The sequence below is a fragment of the Polyodon spathula genome, chromosome 17 (assembly GCF_017654505.1).
Source record: "Polyodon spathula isolate WHYD16114869_AA chromosome 17, ASM1765450v1, whole genome shotgun sequence".
Lineage (NCBI taxonomy): Eukaryota > Metazoa > Chordata > Actinopteri > Acipenseriformes > Polyodontidae > Polyodon > Polyodon spathula.
The window spans coordinates 25824628-25848793 of NC_054550.1; the positions used below are offsets into that span (position 1 = coordinate 25824628).

A 24166-nucleotide genomic window follows, 5' to 3' on the forward strand; every position below is an offset into this window, starting at 1 on the left:
GCTTCAACACAAATCTTATTGTTAACTGTTTAGAGAGACTGTGTTAAAAAAGGCAGCCTGATAGCGAAGGTCCACAATGCCCACAAACAAGCACTTTAGGCAGCAGCTTACCGTGTTGACCATGTTGGAGCAAGGGTACAAGGTCAAGCATGGTCACCAGCGTCACATAGAGCCCCTGATAGTCCAGAGAGGGGTAATCTGACAACTGAGCATCCCGACTTTGTTGCCCGCGATCAGACGGGGTATCACGCAGCACGCTGTAAAGGAGGGAGCGAGTAACTGAAGGGTTGATGGAACTGACTTGTGGTCTTAGAGATGGTGTGAGTGGGAATGGCACAGGAAAAAGACACATGGTCATGGGCACTGCCAAATTGGAAACATCCTGGTTCTCCTTCTTGCCTGTGCGGGATAGAATGCTGTTCCAGGGATAAAGAAAAAAAGAGACAACAAAGACACAAAGAAACAGCACATTACATTGAAATGACACTACAGACAACGTAATAAAAAAACCCCAGATAAACCCCACATAGGATGCAGTGTCTTGTCTGTTTGTTTGTTTGTTTTTTTGATAGGCAAGATGGTTTGTCTTTTTTTTTTTTTATTAGATCTTTTAAAATTGGTTCAGATCTACTGCAAAACTGCAATGATCACTGCATCTGATGCGTTATCTGGTGGTAAGGAGCAAAAATATAAAAAATTACATGTTTCAGTGCCAACCCTATGCTTTGACAGAGGGGGCATTGTAAACTTTGACCACTATCTACAGCAATACACAAGGCTGACCTCGTAAGACAGCTGGTTTGATCAATTCTTTTGTTGACCAATGATTTACTAGCTGTTTAATTTTACTTGTGTTTGTTTCAGTTTTAACTATAGGGGTGGCACTCTCTGAAACATGTTTTAGCAAGAAATAAACATGCGTGTCAGATAGGTAAACCCTTAACAGCACATGTTTATTGCACCAAAATAATGTCTGTATGCATAATTATGATACCTTGTAGGTATCATTTGGGGATAATGAAATCCAACAGGCATATGGATTTAGTTCTAAAAACAAATGTAACTAAACTACATTAAGGGAAAACTACAAAAAGAAATAATAGAGGTTGCTTAACATTGATGATCAGTAGCATTATGCATGTGATCTAATGGCAATGGAGGTTTTGTGTGCTGTCTCTAGTCATTGATCCAATATATATATATATAATATATATATATAATTATATAGTATATATCAAATAAAAGTTTTTATGGTAGTATATGTAGGGGTTGTACAACGATGTTGACAAATTTCATTGTATGGTTATTCAAAGAAAGAAAGTCTTAAAACTGTTAACAACTTGTAGGGACTTGTTTACACTTATAACTTTAAAGTCTTTTTCAAAACGCTTTTCAAAATGGCCGCTCTAGTGCAGTAGCATTTGAGATCTGTCCTCTAAATCACCGCAGGAAGAGCGATTAAAAAAATAATAATAAAAAAATGAACATAACAGCAAGTGTTCTGGTTTTTCTGTTCCGTACCACATCACAGATCGTTACTGCTGTGTTACCTGTTTGACAATGTGGGCAATAATCCCTAGACTATCAGTGCACTAGAGCGGACATTTTGAAAAGAGTTTTGAAACAGACTTTAAAGTTATAAGAGTACAAAGTTGTCAGGATGTTAACAATGAAAATTACAGGTACATTATTTAAACAGTTGTAGCAACATGTGGGGATGTGTAACGCTAAAATTTTCGGACCCCCTACTTACTTTTTAATCTTTTAATCTACTACAATTGAAATACACAAATCGAAACTTACATTTGTGAATTCCAAATAAGCCCAAACTATACACTAAAGAATATCAAATATTTTTATATTTAAAACGTTCACATTCATGTGCACATTTTGTATTTACTTTTAATGAAACCACACAATGTTGTGGCTAAAACCATTGACCATTAAAAGCATTATGTAGCATGAGATACAGTAAATCCTGGCAATAGCATATGCATTTTTCATATCCCTTTATTAATGAATATATTATTCAAGATGTGCAGAATATTCAAAATTTACTATTGAATGAATTTTAAATCAATAGCACAATTATAATATTGAGCCATTGGGTGGTTTTATACACTATGTAACAAATCCCACTTGAATCGAATGCAAACACAAAGCATTATATGTGAAGTTAATTTAATCACAAAAATAGAATATTTTGCACATCTCTATATATTGCCTATGACACATTCATTGATATTGTACCACAGCATAGTATACAAATCTACTGGAAGTTATACCAGAAACCATGATTCATACTGTAGCCAATGGAGACATACATGAGACATTTTAAACTCTTATGCAGTATTGATATGGTTTTGATAACTTAACTTAAGCTGTATCTATTTTTAATTACCCAAAAAGTGTCAGCCTGAGTTTGGGTTTAAAAACTTTTTACCACTCGCATATTCATAAAGTATTTAAACCAGTTCCATTCTCTGCCTGGGTATAATGTGAACTTGGTGTTTAGAATAAGCTAGTATAGAATTAGCTAGTATATTTTAGGCTGCTTGTTTCATCATTTACAAAAATATTGGTTCTTAAACTGTATGTGTTGGTACTTGTGTGTGCATTTTTATTTAGCGCAAATTAAATCATTTCCCTTTTTTTTTTTCTTTTAAGAATATACTGTTGATTTTAAATGTGTGACATGAATTCAAACACATTTTTTTAAATGTTCAAAGATTATAGAATTCATAATGCAATACCACAATACATTCACATATGACTTAAAAACATTTCTGTGGGTGGCACTGACTGGATCATCCCTAGTCTGGATACATCTGTAATTGTATTTCCTCACTTTTCATACACATCTGTGTCTGGTGTCACATAGACTGTGTCATTCCCTTGGATCTGGACATAGGGTCCACATGTCTGTGGGAGTCAGGGCAGAAGTGCAGCAATGCAACTCCCTCAGGGTTGCTACATTTACATTCAGACACCATGCATTGCACTTCATACAAGTGACACTTACACGAACATGATATTGCCTGTGGGCAGCTTATGGACCATGGTTAAACTACACTGTCTCTTTAAATTATTTGCTTAATTAAACCTTGGCCTTCTGCTGGCAAATGAGAAATACCTCTAAATGCAGAATTGTCATTCTACTGAAAATATGCTCTCTATTCACAAAAGTCTGGAGTTATTTAGGATATAAAGATTGTATAAACATGAGATAAACAAGTCAGGCATGATGAATGGGTTTGTGAGTAGTTTTCAGAGTTTTAGAATAATAAATGGTGATCTAGAACAGTTTTGTGAATATCAATTAAAACTTTTTTTTTTTTTAAATACAGGGCCTGTTTCTTTTCATTTTAGCTTCAGTGTTCACAGATATGGATCGATCTGCCTAAAAGTTTGCCTATTTACTGAATTGATTTTATTAAACATGTGTGCATCCTTATCAACTTGCTGCAGATACCCAGGGTGGAATGGAGCTTGCTTTAAATTTCTATTTCATAATTATCAGCTATTAGAGGAAAATGATTCATTTTTCTAAGTAGTATTTGCTAATTTCCAATTTGAACTTTTTTTTATTCTGCAGGCAATTCATTAAAGGTACAGTTTATCATCTGGTTTCACAGACCCTGATTAGCACTTGAATTATCATACTTGAGATAACATTAAGTAGTCCAAAATGATTGCCAATCAGAGCATGTGAAACCAACCAAAAATCATAATTTTCCTAATATTAGTTTTATATCTGTGTTCTGTAAAACTCTCCACTGTTGATTAGTATTAATCAATGCTGAGAAACTATTCCAGAAAAAAATGTCTTCTGAAAAGACAACTTGTGCTTAAGCATACTAAAGCATCCTAGTGTTAGGCTGTGCACTAACACTAGTCCTTTGTTAAGTCCTTTGGTTAAGCATTGAGTACTGAATATAATTCCCTACCAAGTTTATCTCACAACCAGCCTGACTAGTCTTGTCAGAACAATTTATTTATGGGATAGTTTGTAAGCGTGGTAAATATTTACAAGGAGTTTAAACAGCTAAGAAAAGAAACATCAGGAAACTCTAGATAAAGTATCCCTTTAAGCTGTAGTATCACAAGTATTCAGTGCCATTTAGTGAGCTGGTGGGGACAGTGACATTTGGTAAGCTGTACCAGGGCACCATCAAAAGCAAATATAGGCTCCTCCAATGCATCTAAATTCCTTTTCAGTAGTTTAAGCTCTATGACATATTTTTGGCTTCCCACTGCGTCTTGCCGCAATGAATCCAAATTCGTTGTAGTGCCATTAACAGTTTTGCAACTACAGCTTGCTAATTTTCACCCCTGTATCTACTGTGTGAGTGGGTGTCTGCTTCATAGTCAGAAATAGGCACAATGACAATACAAGCAATACCCTGACAAAATCAGGACAAATGTCATAAAACATTGGGGATTCAGAGCCTGAAGAGTAAAAATATCCTGCCTTATTAAAGCAACAATACAATAATAATAACTGCTGGTCTGTATTTTTCAGTTTAAAACAATAACTCAATCTGGTCATCTGACAAGCCAAGGGTTCGAAGGGTTCATTCCTCTTCCCAAACTGCAGGAACTGACACACTTAGAGGTAGCACATAATGCTCTGGTTTATAGGTATGATACTGTGACCAGATGTTTTAGATAAAATGGGGAAAATAACATTTTTAATTTCTCTCAATCAATAGTGGGCAAACCCAAACATAGTGGGACATATACTCTATTGTTATATAATATTAAATTATGCAATTCTACAACATATCCACACCCTCCCCTCATACAGGCCCTTTCACACTGTACCAGTGTGAAAAAAGTTTGGCCACCACTGATCTAAATGCAATGCCCCACAAACATACCTTATTCAAAAGGCTTTTTTTCCGGCATTTGCTACTTACCTTAGCAGTGTTTGGGAAAAGTATTTCAGTGTGTTTGCTATATCCGTTCCAGATGGCACAGGGTAAATATTGTGAAGCACACGGTTGTGATACTCTTGCAAGTATCGTACCTTAGAAGCAACTAAACAAACAAAGAGCAGAGTGACAAATGTGTACATGGACGACAACTGTGGGTTTTGTGTACACACACACACACACACACACACACACACACACACACACACACACACTATATTTAATTTTCATAAGACTCATTTACACAATATGTACAGTGCAGTAAAAAGGTGATAAGTTATCTTACTTTCTTTTTTAAAAAGGATAATGGTCTATAACATGGGAAATTTGCCTTTAAGTGACCATATAAAATGAAATATTTACTACTAAGTTGTTTCACCTTTATTGGAACTACCATGGGGCATATGTAAAATCAACTTTGGCATTTTACCCAGGAGTTAGGATATTTCAGTGCTGTCTTGGTGGTTCAGAGACGGCATACAATATGACGGCTCTGTGACCACAATTCTGCATCAGTGCTGGTTCTGAGTCTTCATGTGTGAAAGAAGTATAAGAATGTGGCAAGTTTATTTCAGCAAATATTCCCTATGATAGTTCCATCAAAGTTGAAACAAATACAAAATATCTTTTCTGCTTCCATGATTCACAAAAAAAACTCTCTCCAGTTCCCATATCTGCTTTATTGTTCATTTCTAAGCACAGCCCATATTACAATACCATGCACAATTTAAAAAAAAAAGGTATCCTACCTACCCTCCAAATCTCAAATCCTGCACACCTGGTATACATTTATTATCAACATAACTTTGCAGCAAAATGCATCATGGTTCTGAAAACCTTTTAGAGGATTTAAAAAAAAATTAAAAAAAACAAAGCAAATAAAAATGATCATGCATATTTTGAAGATTTTAGTATTTGGATAGAGAGGCCATAATTCAAATGTAATCCCAGCCAGTCTATTTCCCCAAGTAGGGGAGTAGCAGAAATACATGCACATGATATTTATGACATGCAAAATGCCTGTAAACACATACAGCATATGCATGGCTCTATATGACATGATTGTACATTCCTCCCAAAGATCCAGAAATACTATCAATGTAATTGTGAAATCAGAAGTTTAGAGTGAGGGATACACACACAATTAAGAGCATCAATATGCAAACAAAAACAGGTTGATACTGTTTATAACAACAGACGAGTAAAAGAGAAGTTACAGAGGACACATTACCCTCTTCTTTTTATGTTGGTTGTTTATTTTGTATTTCAAGTACTTCATTTAATTACCTACACTTTATATACATTTCAGGGGTTACATTTAATAACAAACGACTGTCCTCTATTTGATACCCCAACACAAATGTAAAAAAAAAACAAGTGTACAACTGGCCCAAACATTGTAATGCAAAATAAGTAGCCTACATTCACAAACGCACTGTTAAACAATCTTCCATTGTTTTATTATTATTATTATTATTATTATTATTATTATTTATTATTATTATTATTATTAATGTTCCAGCTACTTATTAATAATTATGTACTGAGAAGAAAAACGGGGCACCGCTGCTTTCCAAACAATACTTACTTATTTTTAAAGTGTAAACATTACGTAGGTAAGCCAACAATAGGAGTGATAACAATACATATTATTTTTAAAACATGTTTTAACCAAACATAAATAGAGGTGGAACGTGATTTCTACAAAATCTGCCTCCATATTGTTTGCATTTCTGTGTGAAAGACACTCTAATCGACCTTGAGATTTGTGTTTCTATTACCAATCTTATTTACCTTTTGCAATCTACACATTACTTATATTAAACAAAATAGGTTTATTCTTTTATAGAAAAATATACCATTCCCTTCCCCACCCCCTTGACAACCTCTGCGACGTTGGACGTGTTGCAACCTGCCATAGCAACAACGGCTTCATCACCAAGGGCAGCAACCGTGATTTAGTTTTTAATGCAGAATGACAATTACCATTTAGGAGCGAGCTATTACTTGTATTTGAATGTGATACTTACATTGCTCGGCTTTGGTAGACATGATCAGCTTTAATAACAATCAGACATCAACGTTGTTTCATCACTGCAGTGCGAGTTTATTTGCTGGTTAGTATCTGAATTGAAGGAACCGTCTTGCGCTCCAGCTGTCTGGTTATACCACTAAAGCTTGGTGTTACCAGTCACAAAATAACTTACTTCCAACAACTCAGAACTCGTGTAAAACGCAAGTCTCAAAATATTTATCTGTGACCACCTGCATACAAAAACCTGTTCTTGTTTCAAATCTGTCCTTTTAAACTAGAAAGTGAAATTAAAGGAACTGCCTACACCTTTACATCAAATGGAGTAATCCATCTCTGACAAATTGCCATTTATAGATTGTTTATTGGACGACTGAGATTAGATTTTTATTTATTGTTATTATTTACCCTTTAAATGCCGCGTCCCACATGTTCTAATAATGACATGTATATTGTATGCCCAATTACCACCCTGCTGTAGATATACGTATGTATATACCGTATCTTGTAACATACTTTTAGGTTTATTATTATTGACCTAAACTTACATTTTTATACACATTTGATTGTGAAATGATAGACTGTAATGTTTATATTTCATTGACCGTAATTTTAAAATCGATCATTAATCATTAAACTTGTATAGCATAAATGCAATATGTTGTAAGTCTTTAACTGTGTAAATTACAACTAAACTCCTCAATTTTATTTTGTCTTTATTGGCCTCCGTTATATTTCAAAACTAATCAAACAGTTTTTGTCACAAACAACACAGAACGTTATAATCCCTTCAGGGCAATTCTCACTCCAGCGTTCTCGCTGCAATCAGGTCATGTGATCTACTGCACAGAAGTGATTCGGTACCAGGAAGGAACTGTTCGATATTTTTTTATTTACATATTGCTGTACTTGAAAATTCAAATTATCTGTGAGTGTACAAAACAAGCAAAATATCTTCAACACAGGAAAAGGTTATATGCTGCTACAATTCAAAACAGGTGTCACACAAAGCCACTTATGTACATGTATAACTGCTTACATGAGAGAGAGAGAGAGAGAGAGAGAGAGAGAGAGAGAGAGAGAGAGAGAGAGAGAGAGAGAGAGAGAGAGAGAGAGAGAGAGAGAGAGAGAGAGAGAGAGAGAGAGATTGCATTTATAGTTATTTCAGAAGACCCAAAGCCAAGGGAAACTAGTTTAAATATTTATTTTAAATGTTGGATGTTATTGGGTTTACAGGAAGCAATCTACATTCTGAAAATCCCCTGGTGAAAAATAAGCACTGCTTTGTTAGAGAAGGAAGGAAATTTATGACCTTAAAGGTTTTTTGCTTAACACAACTTGCCAAAAGAAACTATGTTTCCCACATCAGGCAGAAGAGCAAGCTATTCCCTTAACAAATTGATTGTCTTAAAATGAATCTTCTTACCTGACCCTACCTGCTTCTCTTCTTATAGTCATCAGCTTGGACAGCCGAGGAAGTTTCCATTTTCAAATATCAATCTCAGTGGATGGCTATAGTGCCCCTTTACTAAATGATTACATTACCAGACAACTTACAGTGTCATTGAGTCAGACAATAAAGCTTAATACCAAAGCTAGCTTGTGTAAAACTTATTCCTGCATTATCTTTTCTTTTTTTGGTTGCTTTGATATTTGTCAGCTACTTAGTGGTACTTAGTGGTACACTGGACAAAAATATCCCAAAACAGCACCCTCAATACTCCTTCATTTGCATATTGGGGCAGCCAGCCAGCACTCTCCCTAATATCCCATTGACTAGAATCAAGTATACTGCACTGCCACCTGTCATCTTTGTCACAATATTACATAAGATTGTTTGTTAAACAAAGTTTCATCTTTCATGTTGAAGCCTTCTACATGAAGTACTTTTGTGGCCTATTTATTACTAATGCACCCTGGAACTTAAATTATATATAGCTTGACAGATAATTAATTGACACTAATTGACACTAAGCTCTCACAGGTGTTGAAGTTGAAACTAATAAGCCAAACTGATCTCACTCTCTTACCATCAGTCTCACTTTGATGATGCAAAAAGCCCTTGTAGAGAACTAACTAGAAGCACCTTATGAATATATGTGAAGCTCATATTATTTAAAATATGTTTTGTGACCATTATTCCCAAGTGTTTGGAGCTTCCAAGGCAAAATTATTTTACATAAATTAAAAACATGTCACAAAAAGTGTATCATCTATTTTAATGTGCCAAACTGAATCAAAACATTGCAGACAGTCAGTGTCTGTGGTATAACTGCCGCATTTAACTAGGCCATGTTTTAAAAATATGTAGGAGAAATGAAGACGGATATAACTAACCTGGACCCTTGATTGTTGTCTTCCTTTCACTTACTGGTACTGTTCAAGCCATCACAAATCCTCTATATATTACATTTTGATTATTATTAGAAATATTTGTTTCTTAATAGTAAAAAAAAGTTGAAAAGTATACACCTTTAAATGAAACACAAAATAAATAATCATATTTTTATGAGCCACCCTGGTTCACTTGGTCTAACAGCAAGTAACAATAGATACTATTAACAGGTTCCACAATTGTTAGAAAACAAATTATTTTCTCTGTGTCCTCTTGGCAGGGACATTCCTTGGGGACAACATAAATCATCAGGTTTCTCCTGTGCTGTAGAGGGTTTTGGAGACTTCTAATGAGAGAAAGAGGGTTGCTCTGTGACATGTAATTTTGTGTTACTTACAAACATTACTGCCGCTGCAGTAACTGACCTTGGGGAAAGTTTTTATTATAACATTTTCAGGCCATTATCCCTATAAAAGTGTTCAATAGTAAAACTATAGCAAAGTGTGTTGAAATATTGTGAAAGCATGGTAAAGAAAAGGTGGGCATTGTAAAGCCCTGAGAAGTATGGTCAAGCATGGTATTCAGTGGTAAAGTCATAGTATACCCATAGGAAAGCATTGGAAAACTTCAACATCACTGTTCAAATATACTGTGGTGCAAGACTTTTGTAATTCTTGTTGTTTATCAAGTTTACTTTGAGGTTTACCATGTTAGCATTGGTTCAGAGTCCAATAGCATACTGTATTGCTTGGAGAAACCTGATGGATGAATATTGATATTTTTCTAAACCATTTTCATGTGAGAGGTAAGTAGCCTCAAATATAATTCATTAATTTATTTGTATTTCTCCTTTACCATTTTCTGTCTGCTGGCCCAACCTTTTCATAACCATTAGAAGGTGTATTAGAGGAGTTGAAAGGTCGCCATGTTATGTGATTTCTTTGGCATCAGTAAGAGTATCTTATCTTGCAAGAGAGTGATTGACACTCTCAAATTATTGAATATCTCTGAGTAGTAGTGTCTAAAGAACAGTATTACTTTTATTGCGGTTTCAAAATTTGCTCTGTTGCTTTTAATATAGTAAACATAATACAGTAATAAAAAGCCAATAAAGGTTTTGTTTGCTTTGGTTATTGTATTGTCATATATGTTCCTGAACAGTGACTGTATTAAGAAAAATCACTTCTATCCACATAAATGATTTATTGTTCAAAGATAAAGAGGTGGCATGTTACAAACACCCATACTGCACATTTGCATGACATGGCATTTGAGATGAACGACTCCTCCTAGGTGGGTTGCTGAAGAACCACCATCATCTCTTGCGGTACTCAGGGAGATGGTGCAGGATCCAGCCAGCAGGGGTGAGCAGCGTCACGGCAAAGACTGATATTGTGAACAGAGTCTGCTGTAAAAACAAATGGAAATTCTTAAACTGACTACTTAAATTTAATTTCCTTCTCAAGCATGTTGTTTTTATGCTGGAAATAGAGTGCAGTGGATTGTTGTTGTTTTCGTGTTTGTATTTTCTACATTATGAATTGTATCTGTGGCATCTTTAACAATTGAAATTAGCGATATGTTAAAATAGTTGATTAATTTGTCAGCTCTAATATGGGCATGACTACAAAGACCAGAAAAAAATGGGTATGTAGTTATTCAATTCCAATCAGTAAACAACTGAGTCATTTACTTAGATGGACAAATACTGTCAGTGAAGACCCGTGTTGTCCTTATGAGATACTCATTCATTGATACTACAGACAACACATCTTTCATTCAATCCCTGAAGAAGAAAGAAGACGTGAAATAATATAACACACTTGAACAAACATTCTGACTCCTAAACCTTGTTTAATCTACACAGATCAAAGTTACTGATAGCTAGGAGCTGTGTTTTAACCAACCCCCAATATGAATATTTTAAACAAATAAATGCATTTAAAAAACAATGTAGTTCCTACAACCACATCCTCCAAAACCCTACAAATCTACTTCAAAGTCCAACTCAACTGTGAGCCAAGTAGGGTTATTTATTTTATTTAGAAATCACATCTCCAGCATAGCTCAGCTGAATCTTTCAATTACACCAGGGACCTGCTTCAGCACAGCTGTATACGGTAGTGCACAGAAAAGGTCATGGGACTTGCCCGAGTAAGTCAAACAGCCATTTAGTGGCTAAACTGGAATTTGAACCCAGCAAGTGAATATCCGAGCTGTTTTAAAAGTTGCTCTTTATGTAGATTCCTTGTGACAATCTTTTGTCAGGATTTTAGGAACAAAACATACATTTTCAAATGAATTGTCATAACTGCATATTAATTTTGATTCGCTAAAGCTAAATCACAGATTTATTTAAAAAACAAAAGCAAACAAGAACAAATTTGCCACCTAGTTGCTCTTCATAGGTAGTTTACATTGTTTATTTCCAGGGTATGCCTATATTTGTGAGACAGATTGCTCATTCAAATTGTTTGCATGTTTCTAAAGATGGTATGATTATCTATTAAAAGATACCAACATATTTAGTGAGCAAGGGATGTGGAGGGGATAAAACGGGCAACAAACTTCACATGTGCAGTAGTCCTGTATTCATGTTACCCAACACTTGCTGGAGGGCATAGTGCAGATATACTGCAGCTATAACCATTCTAAATTGCATTTGGCTGTGCATCCAGTTTTATTGCAGTTTGTGTATCATGTAAATGTCTCATTATTAAACTTTTCCCCTCCGGTTACTGATATTGTTCCATTATTAAGGAAGATCTGGTCACCTGTTTCAGAGACAGGCTACAGATAATGTGTGTCATCGTCTGTTCCTTAATTGAATTATTCTGGTGTTTTGTCTTTGGTGCTTGCCTGCACATTTTCATTGCAAGTACAAATTATGTATTGAAAGCAGACAGCCTGCTTCTTAGAGATGGGTCATTTGGAATACATGATTGCTCAGTTTTCGATTAACTTAATGCTGAAAAATGGACCTGTGTGGTCTATTCTAGCAACTTGATTGCCAATCGACAATGGCCAAGTTGTCAATTGCTGACATGATTGTTGGTGTAAATTTGAGCTGAAAATAAATCCAGACAAAATTGCTTGTGTATCTCTCACTTTAAAGAATATGTGCATTTTGCAACAAAAAAACATTTTACTACTATTATACAAGTACTGGGAAAGAAAGAAAGAAACACAATTATATTTGTTCTCCAAAAAGTGATATATTCTAACAGTATTGCACAAAGCCTGTACTTAAGTATCTATTAAAGAAAGGAAGCAACATATCAGAAAGTTTGTTATCTATTTTAACATGCATCCTTTTAATTTCAAGTTCTTAGTCAACAACGTTCTGTATTCTATTTTTTAATTTGTAAATTTTTCTTAACCATACTTTGCAGTTGAAAAGCCAGATTTTTTTTTTAATTACTTTTTAGCGTCAAAACAATTTTGTTTGATTTTCTTTTAACAAATAACATATTTCTAACATCGTTGGAATTCATTTTAAAACGTCAAAGTCAATGTGTCAGTACTGTATTAACATAAAAACACTGAAATCTATTTGACTTGCATGTAAAGTACATCGACAGCTTGCTGTTGTACATTTATTATACATCTATAAACAATTGTAGATCAATATATTTCAAAGAATGAATGTTGGTTAAGAACAGTAATATTATTAAATTGTGGAACTCACAGCAGGACCAATCTTGTCTTTGGGAGGCTTGCTGTAAATGTAAGCTCTCTGTAAAACCAGCATCTTGTTGCCTCTGAGTAGACCTGCAGAGGAAGCAACCCCCTTCCAAAGGGGAGACATCTCTCACAACGTTGGTTACTGCTGGAACTTTGCTGACACAAGTGGCTAACCCTGTTGAGAGTACTGAGAACAGCCTGTTGCAGCCTCAATTTAACCCATCTCTGAAAAGGGAGGAGCCCCGAGATATCCTGAGATTCCCACTCTAACAGAGATAACGGAAGAGGATGCTGAGAAATAATTACTTTAAATATATGTGACTGTTTAGATCATCAAAGAGATTATTTTCAGTTGCAGAGGAAAATGCTTGGCAAGAGTTTTGTATCCTACAGCAGCTGCAGTAATTATTCAGACATATATTCCAGTTAGGTTGAACTAAAAGTTCATAAAACAAAAATTAAAAGTAATGAATATAAGCCTGCTTTGAGTAAACAAAATTACTACAGTATAAAACATTTCAGTTTAAAACCTAGAGTAACTGAATAATTTGAAGAAAATGACCAATGTGAGCTGTAGTATTTGTTTATTTTGTAGTGAAAATACAGATATGTTTTAGTTCCACACTGGTAGTAGCTTACATGGGGAAAATCCTGTAAAATACTGCCCTGTGCAACGCAATCAGATTATCCTGTTGTGTAGGATACACTGGTGGGTGCCTTATATTTAAAAAGGACCAGTGTGCTAAATACAGCGATGAACTGTGGTTTCATGCACTCCAAATACATGCCAACCACCCTGTGAGTAACCTTAACCCTATACTCAGCTGAGGATGCCATCCTAAACAGAGCAATCGCCACTCTTTTTTCCACTGGCACAGGAGGCCATATATAATTCCTTTATATAGCTTCCTTTACCAGTTCCACTATAATGCTGAATGTTGCCATGATGACACGAAAGGGCTCTATCCACTGCAGATCTGTGAAAGAGTGATGCAGCACAACCTCTTCACACCAGCAAGATGGACGAGTATGTGTTCAAACCGTCCTTTCGCTAACCATTGGCGTTAGATAACAAGACATAAGGATTTGCTGGTAGAGGATGTTTGGAGGTTCATGCTCCCAAAACAAAGGCAAAACATCCACTGTTCCCAATCCAGAAAGCCTTGGGAGCGTACATGGAAGAATGTGTTTTCAGCCATGGTGATCTGCAATACCTGTGTTGGTCAATTTAATTTTATACCTCCCAGTTAATTTTTAATGAATGAGTCATTGTAAGATAAATTAGTTGAAAACAGGTTAACTAACAACATGCCAACCTGCAAATGACATTTAAAAAACAATTTGGGCAAGATCAGTAAAACACATTATTAACCAGCCAGGCACAAGTTATTTTGCTTTAGTACAGCAGCTTTGATTCACTCGTGTACCAGTTCTCTGCGCATGGAAACCACATTTTCACAAAATGTCACTAGTAAAATCTTGACAAACAGCACGAGTACTTTATGCATAGCGAATTTACATATCAACCCCCACCTTTCCCATTCATTTGCATGACGTCGGGTGAAAAGCCTGGTTTACCCGAGTGAAACTGAGCGAATGGAAACCCAAAAAAGTATTTTACACGAGACGCTTTTCTCGAGCAGATGTCTCTAGCTAAAAAAAACATGCATGGAAGCTCCGCCATTGTCACCAGTGTAATGCTAGAATTAGCTTCTCAACTAGTTTCTTACCGATGTAGTGTTATAAATGGGTACATCGTCACAATGTTGTACCTGTACCAAAACTTGACCTGAGTAATGTTTGAAAGAGCTACTCTGTTATATTGAAAGTGGTACGCTGTGTGATTTTGGTACAGGTGCAATCAATTGCGATGTAATGTTGTGGCAAAGTGGTGAGTGGATACAGGTGAGTGCAGTGAAGTGCCGTGCAGGTACAAAACACACAGACAATTACTTTCAGGTGCAGGGGTGTTTATTGATAATAATAACAATGTCCAGAGCCCTAAGGCAAACACCTGTACTAATAAATGCTGGAGTGACACAGCGGCGTGTAGCACTCGTAACTGTAATCCCTGGGTTTGACACACAACCAGAAGTCCAGGTTTTATACACACCCACACTAAACACGAAACAGTGAGTGAATTTAAGTACTAGTGGTGATTACAGTACTACGTGAAATGCTGGGGTGAAAAGTCCGGGTTAATGCCTATCTTGTACTCCAGCTCCGGATCATGTTACTGATAGTCTAAAAAGACAAACAACAGTTACAGCTGACACTACAAACACAGTTTTCAGCAATATCTTTACTCCTTTTAGGTTAACTCCAACCATTTACAAAGGAGCAGATTACTTTGCTACACCCCTATTTTATACCCTCTCTCATGACCCCTTGGTTAACGAGCACATCCACTCCTCTAATCCGCGGATGCCACGGCGTTTCCCATTCGGGTCATTGAGTTCGGGCACCGTAGCTTAGTCCCTTTTCAAACCGGCCAACTTCCACCTACCCACAGGAATGAAATGTGATGCCTTTTAGTCCAAGGTACTCTGCTCCCTTTATCTAGTACCCTCTCAGGTCAGAAAGGAGATCTAACACCAAGCATCATTCGATCAATGTCACAGATGTTTATTATTATTATTATTATTATTATTATTATTATTATTATTATTATTATTATTATTAATAATAATAATAAGCAATTTAGCAGACAACTTTATCCAAAGCAACTTACAGAGACTAGTTGGTGAACAATGCATCACAACTGCTGATGCAGAGTCACTTACACAAGGACCTCGGTTTTACGTCTCATCCAAAGGATGGGTTTGTTTTCCTGTTGTCAAACAGAGGTACACATATGATTAATTATACAATGTATTATTTTTTTTTTTTTTTGCAAAACATTAGTTATACTTTTTTTTTGCAAACTTCAACTAGAAACAGACAATCAATTTATCTAAAAAGAAAAACAATTTACGACGAACAAGACAAAATGAGAAGCCCACCACAAAGTTGCATACTATTTTCTTAATGTTTCAAAAATATGACAAATTCAATTAAAAAAAGATGAAAAAGAATGAAAACTGCATAATGCACCAGATTTGAATGGGCACTTCTGTGCTTTCTAAACGGAAGTTGTTTAGGCATATGTGAGCAAGCGCAGTGCACTGCGTAATACATTCTGGCAGTATCAAAATGTGCATCCATTGCCAGATTTTGATTCCTCTTGATTTTCATCATTTTAGCACAGTTTCATGCAGGTCCACATTGCCCCTGTTATGATTCATAAAATTCCTTTGATCGGAAAAGATGAGTATATGAGACTATAATGTGCTACTACTGTGTAAGTGAGTGTGGAAGGGATGTGGGTAATTCACTGACCAGGAGACAGACAGGTGTAATTGAAAACACCACACAGGTGCCCAGTTTTATTTCAGGGGCGCGTTGGGTTTCTTTAGCCCACAAAGGGTGCTGTTGGTCCATGGTCTGCTTACCAACTATGGTAAACAGAACCACGGGAATACCAAGCAAGGGTAAACAGTTCAGGTGCACTCGCAGGTGCTTCAAAACAATACTACAAAAATCGAAGGCACAAAGAAACAGGAAAAATAAAACAGTAACAAAACTACAAAGAAAAGGTGCTGCACTCTGCAGCAATATCCCGGTCGCCGCTGCCCGTGCGACCCGGATCACCGTCCTACGCTGCCGGCTACCTAGCCTGCTCGGCTATCCTTATTCAAGGATCTGCCCAAGGGTTCCCCTCCCTCACTGTCTCGCTCTGAACCTCCGTTCCGTTCCGTTCGGTCGTGGATCAGCGTTTCCGCGCACTCTACGCGTCTAAAAAGGCAGATCTGAGGAAACAACAGAGCGTTAATTTATAGGGCTAACAATCTCCAAAGAAGCGCCTCTCAGCCATTCAGAGAGGGGGAAAGTCCACACACCCACTTTCCCACCTCCCCGTGTCACTGCCATGACTCACAGACGGTTGTTGGACGATCATGGGTTAGAACCCCCCTCTCTTTATTCACTGTCTATGCTGCTTTTGACACAATGGATTATTGACTATATGTTTATATAATAATAGATAGCATCCGTCATGAAAAACTCTCCCCAGGTGCTATATTGATAAATGTTGTCCCTCATGATGAATCATGCTTTTGAATAAAACCAAAAAAAAAAAAAAAAACTTTGAAATTACAGTAACTCAAACACCCTCTATAGACAGCACTTAAATATTATATATAATGTTTCTGGATAATTTGACAACAGCGGTCAGTCTTGATGTGTTCATTTTACATTGTAAGATATGCATACAACTAACTATTTCCATAACTTCCCATACCTGTACATATGGTTTTCCAGAATATGTATTTATATAAAAAAAAATGTTATAGTACCAGGGTACAAATAAGCTCAGCAATTAAGTGGTAAGGTGCTGAGGGTCAAAGGGACAATGGAATGTTTCTGATAAGGGATACCTTGGACATTCCACTGGTACATTGTGACAAGCTGATACAGCAGACAGTATGACAGCTTGACTGCTGGAACAGCTGCTTGTGCTCAACTGGTAGAGCTCTTGTGTGTTGACTGGAGATTCACAGATCTGGATGATATGTTTTACAAGAGAACCTTGTTAATATGAAGTGTGCCTTTTTTTCAAATTGTACTGGGAGACAAATATAATGCTGACAGAAACACCAAAACAAATAGTGTTACATTACACTCACTTAGCATCATAAATTAATCTCCAATGCTTTCAATTTCCACAGGCTGCGGGTTATTTAATGTAATCAAGCCTTAGTAACAAATGTTTGTTTGCAAGAATGTTAGCTTCCTGGACTTTTATAGTTTTATGACATGTGGAAGATGATAAAGGAAGCTGGAACTTGTTGAGCTTTGTTATGCAGACCTATGGTTAACCAATGGAATGGTCTCCTGTTGGCTGGTGCACATAAAGCAATGATGACGTAGTTTGAAATTGGAACACATATTTACTGTTTACAGAAAATAGATTTATTTAGGAGTAGAGACAAAGTATTGACTTAATAATATCTTTATATAGAGCCCCTTATAGTTGGCCACCATCACAAAGCGCTTTACAGAGGCAGGCTGTGAACTGTGCATTATATGCAGAGGCATTTACAATAGGACATTGATTTAACATCTCATCTGCAGGATGGAGCTCAAGGAGGTTAAGTGACTTGTTCAGTGAGGCAGTCAGTGGTGGGATTTGAACCACTCACTTTCTGGTTACAAGCCCTGGACGTTAACCACTGGACCACACCTCCTTATGTGCAGTTTAACCAATTCTTGAACCAGGGCAGAATCTTGGAACAACATGACCGGTTTAAATCCATCAGTATGACCACACCAGTTGTCTAATGTTTGCTTCAAATCAATAGAAGGTGGTGAATAACACACACACACACACACACACACACACTCTATATGCATAGAGTTAGCTGTGTTATGACTGAAAATATATTGTGTCAGCAAAACACAAAAAGCAAATATATTTAATAAAGGCCTATTAATAATGTATTTCAGATTTTGGGTATATGGGTCTGTTCTTCCTATTGCTCTTCTTTCTATTAAAAAATCCAAACCGCACCATTTATATGTGTTAATAAATGAATACGAATCTTGTCTGTAGTTTTGTAAAACAACCTACAGTACACAGTCTGTACCGAAAGGTGATGCAATGTATCACTCCAAGCCAGATGATGGCAGCACCAGCGAGACTTTGGCAGTACGGGGCTTGAAGCCGTTCGCTCCCTAACTCCGTGGCTTTGCCAGAGGCCTGAATCACCCAGCAAGCAGCGTGAGGATAGGCCGCCGCATTCCTCCAACCAGGTTTCGTGATTCGTTCAGGGTTGCAAAAAATAAAGCCGAGGAGAATAGCATCCCCCCCCCCCCCCCCCCCCCCCTCTTGTTTTGAGTTTTTTTTTTTTTTTTTTTTTTTTTTTTTAAACAAGCAAAAGGTTCGATAATCGTGTGAAAAGTCGAACCAAAGTTGAATAAAACAAACCTGTCAGATATCTGGAAAGCCCGGGGTGGTATGGCGAGGACGTGCGTTGAGCTTTGAAGACCGTTGCCAGAATTGTTGTGCTTTTTTTCGGAGGTATAAAAACTTGTCTGGCAAAGGAGAGAGAGAGAGACAGAGAAAGAGCGAGCCAGCGAGTGCAGTCAGACGAGAGAGTCACAGGGGGGAGGCTGGTAAGGAGACCGTGGATCCTTCAAACTTGGTAAGGAATAAATCTTGATGCACAGTCTGCGAATATTTCGTTTCGAACAACCTAGACAGGTTTTTAACAGTAACACAGACTAAGTTGTGCTTATTTTGTCAGTGTTTGTGGTGTTCTTAATGATTGCTGTATCAATAGTGTAGCATAAGGCGGGCATAGGAACCGTAACGCAATTAGCTAAGCAGCAGTTTAATAACCCTATTCCATAGTATTACTCAATCAAAACGTGAGACGCATATTTCCCCCCCTCGACGGGAGGGTGGTGTGCTGTTTTGTTATCATTTTTTTTTTTTTTTTTTTACTTTCATGGACATATGAATAAGTATGCGGTTTGATCGAAAAGTGCTAATTCCGATTTAAATATATAATTGTTTTTAACAGCTTAAACCGCAACTAACTCAAATTCGCACATTCTGAAAGACTATTGGCATTTCCTAGCCCCTGTCAAGACTTGTTTGTCTTCAGCAAATACAGAGTAACATAAGGTATGTAGTTTCTTCATAAATAAAAGATGCATCGTAGAATAATACCCGTTGCATACTATCGGATTAACGGTTCAGGTGCTTGCAGTTATGTAAAACACCGGTGTCATTTGATCGCATTGTTGTTGCCTGTTGGAATGTCAGTGTCGGTAGCTGATGTGCTGGACTGAACTGCGACTCATTCGTGCTTTACAGTATTTTCATCACAGTGTTTGTTTCATTTGCCCATGCACCACACCTCTACGGTATTAATGTAGTTGCACCAATTCTTAACTTAAAAGCCTGAAGTAGCGCTGTATTACATTGTTCCTTATGCAATGAGCGAACACCCAACCGACAATAATTTGAAATATGATCCATGTCTTTATTACAACCTACTGTTTGGGTTTGCTTTGCGTAAAAGGGTTGGTCAGACATTTGAAAAACATTTTGCATCGCATGCTTTTGACTAAGTGGGCTATCCAACATGTGCCTAATTAATTTATGTAATTAAGTTGTGTATGTCTGTGTGTGTAATTGATAAACTGATAACTCTCTATTTTAATAACTAGCTTTTGCCTTCTTCAGATACCATGGTAGAAAGTTAGAAGCCGAAACATTGTAGCTAATCATTAAAATAGCAAGTTTTCAGTTAATAACTATTCTTCTACCTTAAGTATTTCTAGTGATTGAGTATACTGCTGGATCCTGATTGACATTGGATATAAAGCTGTTTTTGAATTCTCTGTACTAATATATAAACCATAATTTTGCAGATTCACCCATCAGCGAATGTATAGACTTTAAGTGCAGTAAACTCATCTCAGGCTGTTAATTTACTAGTGTTTTGCAAAATTCACTTATGGTAGATGCATACAATAAGTACCATCTGTGATGAGTTGAGTTTAAATCTTAAATGCACTTTTAAAGTGTCAAAATACAATTTTGTGATGGTTTACAATTGTTTAACTAATTTAAAAACAAAAGTGCATCTGAATCAGTATCTTCCAATTATTGATATGAAATATCGGTAATCGGAATCAGCCCTGAATCACAGAATTGGAAGAAAGACACATGATTTAATAAATGCTTTGATTCAACCTTAATGTTTATTTATTTTTTGCTATTTTTACATTTGAGCCCTGCCACAGTCATTCAGAAAATTCCTTGTGCTGTCTCAAAATGATTTCGCCTTGGACAGTTTGCATGCGATTGCCTGTGTGCAGCTTTGCATGCAGTATTTAAGCAAGGATGCAAAATCCAATTTCACTATTAACTTGAGTAAATAGTGGAGAGAGTGCTTCAGTTGTGTGTTTTGGAAGGCTGTCCTGCATTATTTTTCAGATGGTAGCCAAATAATTTGATTTCATTGCTGCCTGAGCGGGCTTCATTTCTGCCTATAATTCTGTTAAGACAGTGGCGAGCCCAGCTTAGGTCTACTGAAGGAGTTTTTGTTGACTCAGAAATGTCTTCATCTAGACAATGTGGGGAAGCTATAAAAAAGGCTAACAAGATGCTCGGATACATTGTGAAAAGTGTTGAATTTAAATCAAGGGAAGTAATGTTAAAACTGTACAATGCACTAGTAAGACCTCATCTTGAATATTGTGTGCAGTTCTGGTCACCTCGCTATACAAAAGATATTGCTGCTCTAGAAAGAGTGCAAAGAAGAGCGACCAGAATTATTCCGGGCTTAAAAGGCATGTCATATGCAGACAGGCTAAAAGAATTGAATCTGTTCAGTCTTGAACAAAGAAGACTACGTGGCGACCTAATTCAAGCATTCAGAATTCTAAAAGGTATTGACAGTGTCGACCCAAGGGACTTTTTTAGCCTGAAAAAAGAAACAAGGACCAGGGGTCACAAATGGAGATTAGACAAAGGGGCATTCAGAACAGAAAATAGGAGGCACTATTTTACACAGAGAATTGTGAGGGTCTGGAATCAACTCCCCAGTAATGTTGTTGAAGCTGACACCCTGGGATCCTTCAAGAAGCTGCTTGATGAGATTCTGGGATCAATAAGCTACTAACAACCAAACGAGCAAGATGGGCCGAGTGGCCTCCTCTCATTTGTAAACTTTCTTATGTTCTTATGAAAGACTGTAATATGTAAAACCCTTAACAATGGTTGTCATTCGGAATAGTTGTTACATGACTGAGATCAAAACAGCTGCCCCCCTATATCGCCTTTCAATTGGAATTTTGTTTAATATTAAATAATGAAAGAACCAAACCATTTGTAGATTAAGCACTGTTGGAGTCATACTTTTATTAAGTTATCCATAGTAGCATGAATTGAATTGCTCATTGTTAACAATGGCAAGCTTTCATGAAAAACAAATACGAATTACATTTGTGTGTCCGTCAGTGAGTACTCGCTTGCAGGATCTTTTACTTTCTGGGTTGCTCAGATACAGATTACCCTTGGAAAATGCTGAGCCCCAAAAGTAAAGGAAAGAACATAATATGTGGGTGACTGCCTCAGCACATGCAGCTGGTGCCCAGCTATATTTGCAGAAGTAAACGATAAAAGCACAACAGGTCCTCATTAAGATAAGATTCATGTTTTTACCACTTGCTGTAATAACAGCTATGTGAGATCAAGGCTTTCATAGGCCTGATGTGCCAGTAAAGATTCAGAGAGCCTGGTGAGTGGCCTGTGAGTTTTTATGAGCTGTAAGAAAGCCAGCTATATGAGACTTCCATAAAGAATAAATGTTGCAGGCCTTGGTATTCAAAGTGGAGTGACAGTTGTTAACTGAGATTTCACTCCTGTATTACAGTACCAGTTCTAATGCATGTTTTAGTAGGCCAGTTACAGTATAGTTTCTTTACTGGTTTGAATGGTCGCATTTGTTTTAAGTTGGACCCAGCATATCTCAATGATAAGAAACTATTAGACTACATGTAATGCTAATACAGACTGCATATAATTATCAGAGGTCGTGCTAACGCAAAAGTTTGCGTCTTAGACTCAAAATAAATCCATTGGAGGGAAAAATATTTTGCACAGAATGGGAAAGGTATGCAGGCATGTATATTTGCGGTAATCTATTAAACTGCAGCAAAATGACTGTAAATGCTTGTTTAAAAAACAAACAACAACCAACAAAATCTATTCTGCAATATACAGCCACGTCGCAATTTACACGCATTCTATTTATGAGTTTTTGGAATAACGCGGACGTTGTAGTTGTACAGTTTAATATACGTGGACGTTTGTTTTGGAATTACGCGGTTTGTAACCCCCACCTCTCCAATACCACCACCAACAGCACCAGCAAGCCACCCCAGCCAGCGTTCAACATAAGTACAGTAGCAAAACTTTTCATTTAATTTTTCTTATTTTAGGTAGGCTTTTTAATGTCTTTATTATTGTCAGTAACACATAAGCAGAGTTTAAAATAAAACAATGAAGGAAATAGACGTACAAATGTTTTGAGGCAGCGTTTCCCCTAACCCCTACCATTTCTTTTATTTCTTATGGGGAAATTAAGTTTGATTTACACGTTTTTTGAATTGCGCGTCCATTTTCAAGAATGCGTCTACCGCGTAAATCGAGGGTTGGCTGTAACAAAATTAAGGTACACTCCAGTCCTGTAGGTGGCAGCAATAAGCGTCATATTTGGCTTACGCAGCAATATTAAGGATATTTACTTTTAGGCCTTGTCCACACTAAATAACCGATCTTGAGAACCGGACTCAAACGTTTTAATTCATCCAGCTGAAAGCGTCCACACTGTAGTACCGTTTCGAGTTTAGTTGGGTGTAATGCGTACACACGCACTTACTGTTAAAATGGTTTGGTTACAGTTTCTACAGTGCAGTGAACAGTGGAAATGAATACGATAGTATCCCACAGTGCACTGTGTTTTTTTTAACAAATTTAGCTGATTCTGTTTCATAATTAAACTCAGAAAAAGCTATTAATTACAAAACATTTTCTGTCATGTCTTGCCTGAGCCTTATTCTGGTCCCTTCAATTTTATTTCAAACAGAGCTGACAAATTACGTGAATTGTTCTTTCCTGATCCTACTTTTAACTTGCATTTCATTTTTGCAGTCGCCTAATTTCACATTGTGCTTTTCTTATTTTCCACACTTGTTTAACGGGGATGTCCTGATGTTTTTTTAGCAAGTCAGTTGTCAATCGGAAGTTATTTTGCTAAGCAGTCAGCAACTTCAGGGGATTGTCATGAAGATCACCCATAGGGATCTCAGCCATCTATTTCTGACTATATGAGAACTACAGTGAATGAAGCAGTAGTTATGGAGAAAAACGCAAATGAAAAATACTTTCTTATAATTTTGAATGGGAGATGACATGAAAACACACATAGATGAAGGCAACAAGTAGTGCTTGGAATCGTATCTCTTTGTTATGCGAACGGTCTACTATTTAAGAGATAGTGTCAGGGTTTAGAATTCTGTGTCGTTATCATGCAAACGGTCTACTATTTGTATATAGCGAATATA

At 36.7% G+C, this 24166-nt stretch overlaps 3 protein-coding genes across 9 annotated transcripts in view; 1 reads left to right on the forward strand and 2 right to left on the reverse strand.

The window, feature by feature from the left end:
* LOC121330424 (protein unc-79 homolog) overlaps positions 1-7056 on the reverse strand; it is a 56044-nt gene extending 48988 nt beyond the window's left edge. For 2 of the 3 annotated variants that reach the window (XM_041276946.1, XM_041276945.1), the window contains exons 1-3: positions 6965-7056; positions 4920-5040; positions 112-416 (exon numbers count right to left, since the gene is read on the reverse strand). In XM_041276946.1, coding sequence (XP_041132880.1) covers positions 112-416; positions 4920-5040; positions 6965-6986 — 448 coding nt within the window. In that variant the 5' untranslated portion in view covers positions 6987-7056. The remainder of the gene's footprint in view (positions 1-111; positions 417-4919; positions 5041-6964) is intronic. The other variant, XM_041276947.1, reaches the window with a different exon arrangement.
* A 3309-nt stretch (positions 7057-10365) lies between these two features.
* On the reverse strand, positions 10366-13155 carry si:dkey-85n7.8 (COX8 domain-containing protein). The gene is made up of 2 exons (XM_041275067.1): positions 12990-13155; positions 10366-10709 (listed from the first exon to the last, which is right to left on the reverse strand). Exons 1-2 carry the CDS (start codon positions 13107-13109, stop codon positions 10617-10619), a joined length of 213 nt encoding a protein of 70 aa, XP_041131001.1. The 5' UTR covers positions 13110-13155; the 3' UTR covers positions 10366-10616.
* A 5779-nt stretch (positions 13156-18934) lies between these two features.
* The window catches only part of LOC121330117 (BTB/POZ domain-containing protein 7-like), a 58844-nt gene continuing 53612 nt past the window's right edge, over positions 18935-24166 (forward strand). For 3 of the 5 annotated variants that reach the window (XM_041276395.1, XM_041276394.1, XM_041276393.1), the window contains exon 1: positions 18937-19227. The gene's annotated coding sequence lies outside the window, so the exon portion shown is untranslated. Of the gene's footprint in view, positions 19228-24166 lie in introns of all 5 variants that reach the window. The other 2 variants (XM_041276397.1, XM_041276398.1) reach the window with 1 other exon arrangement.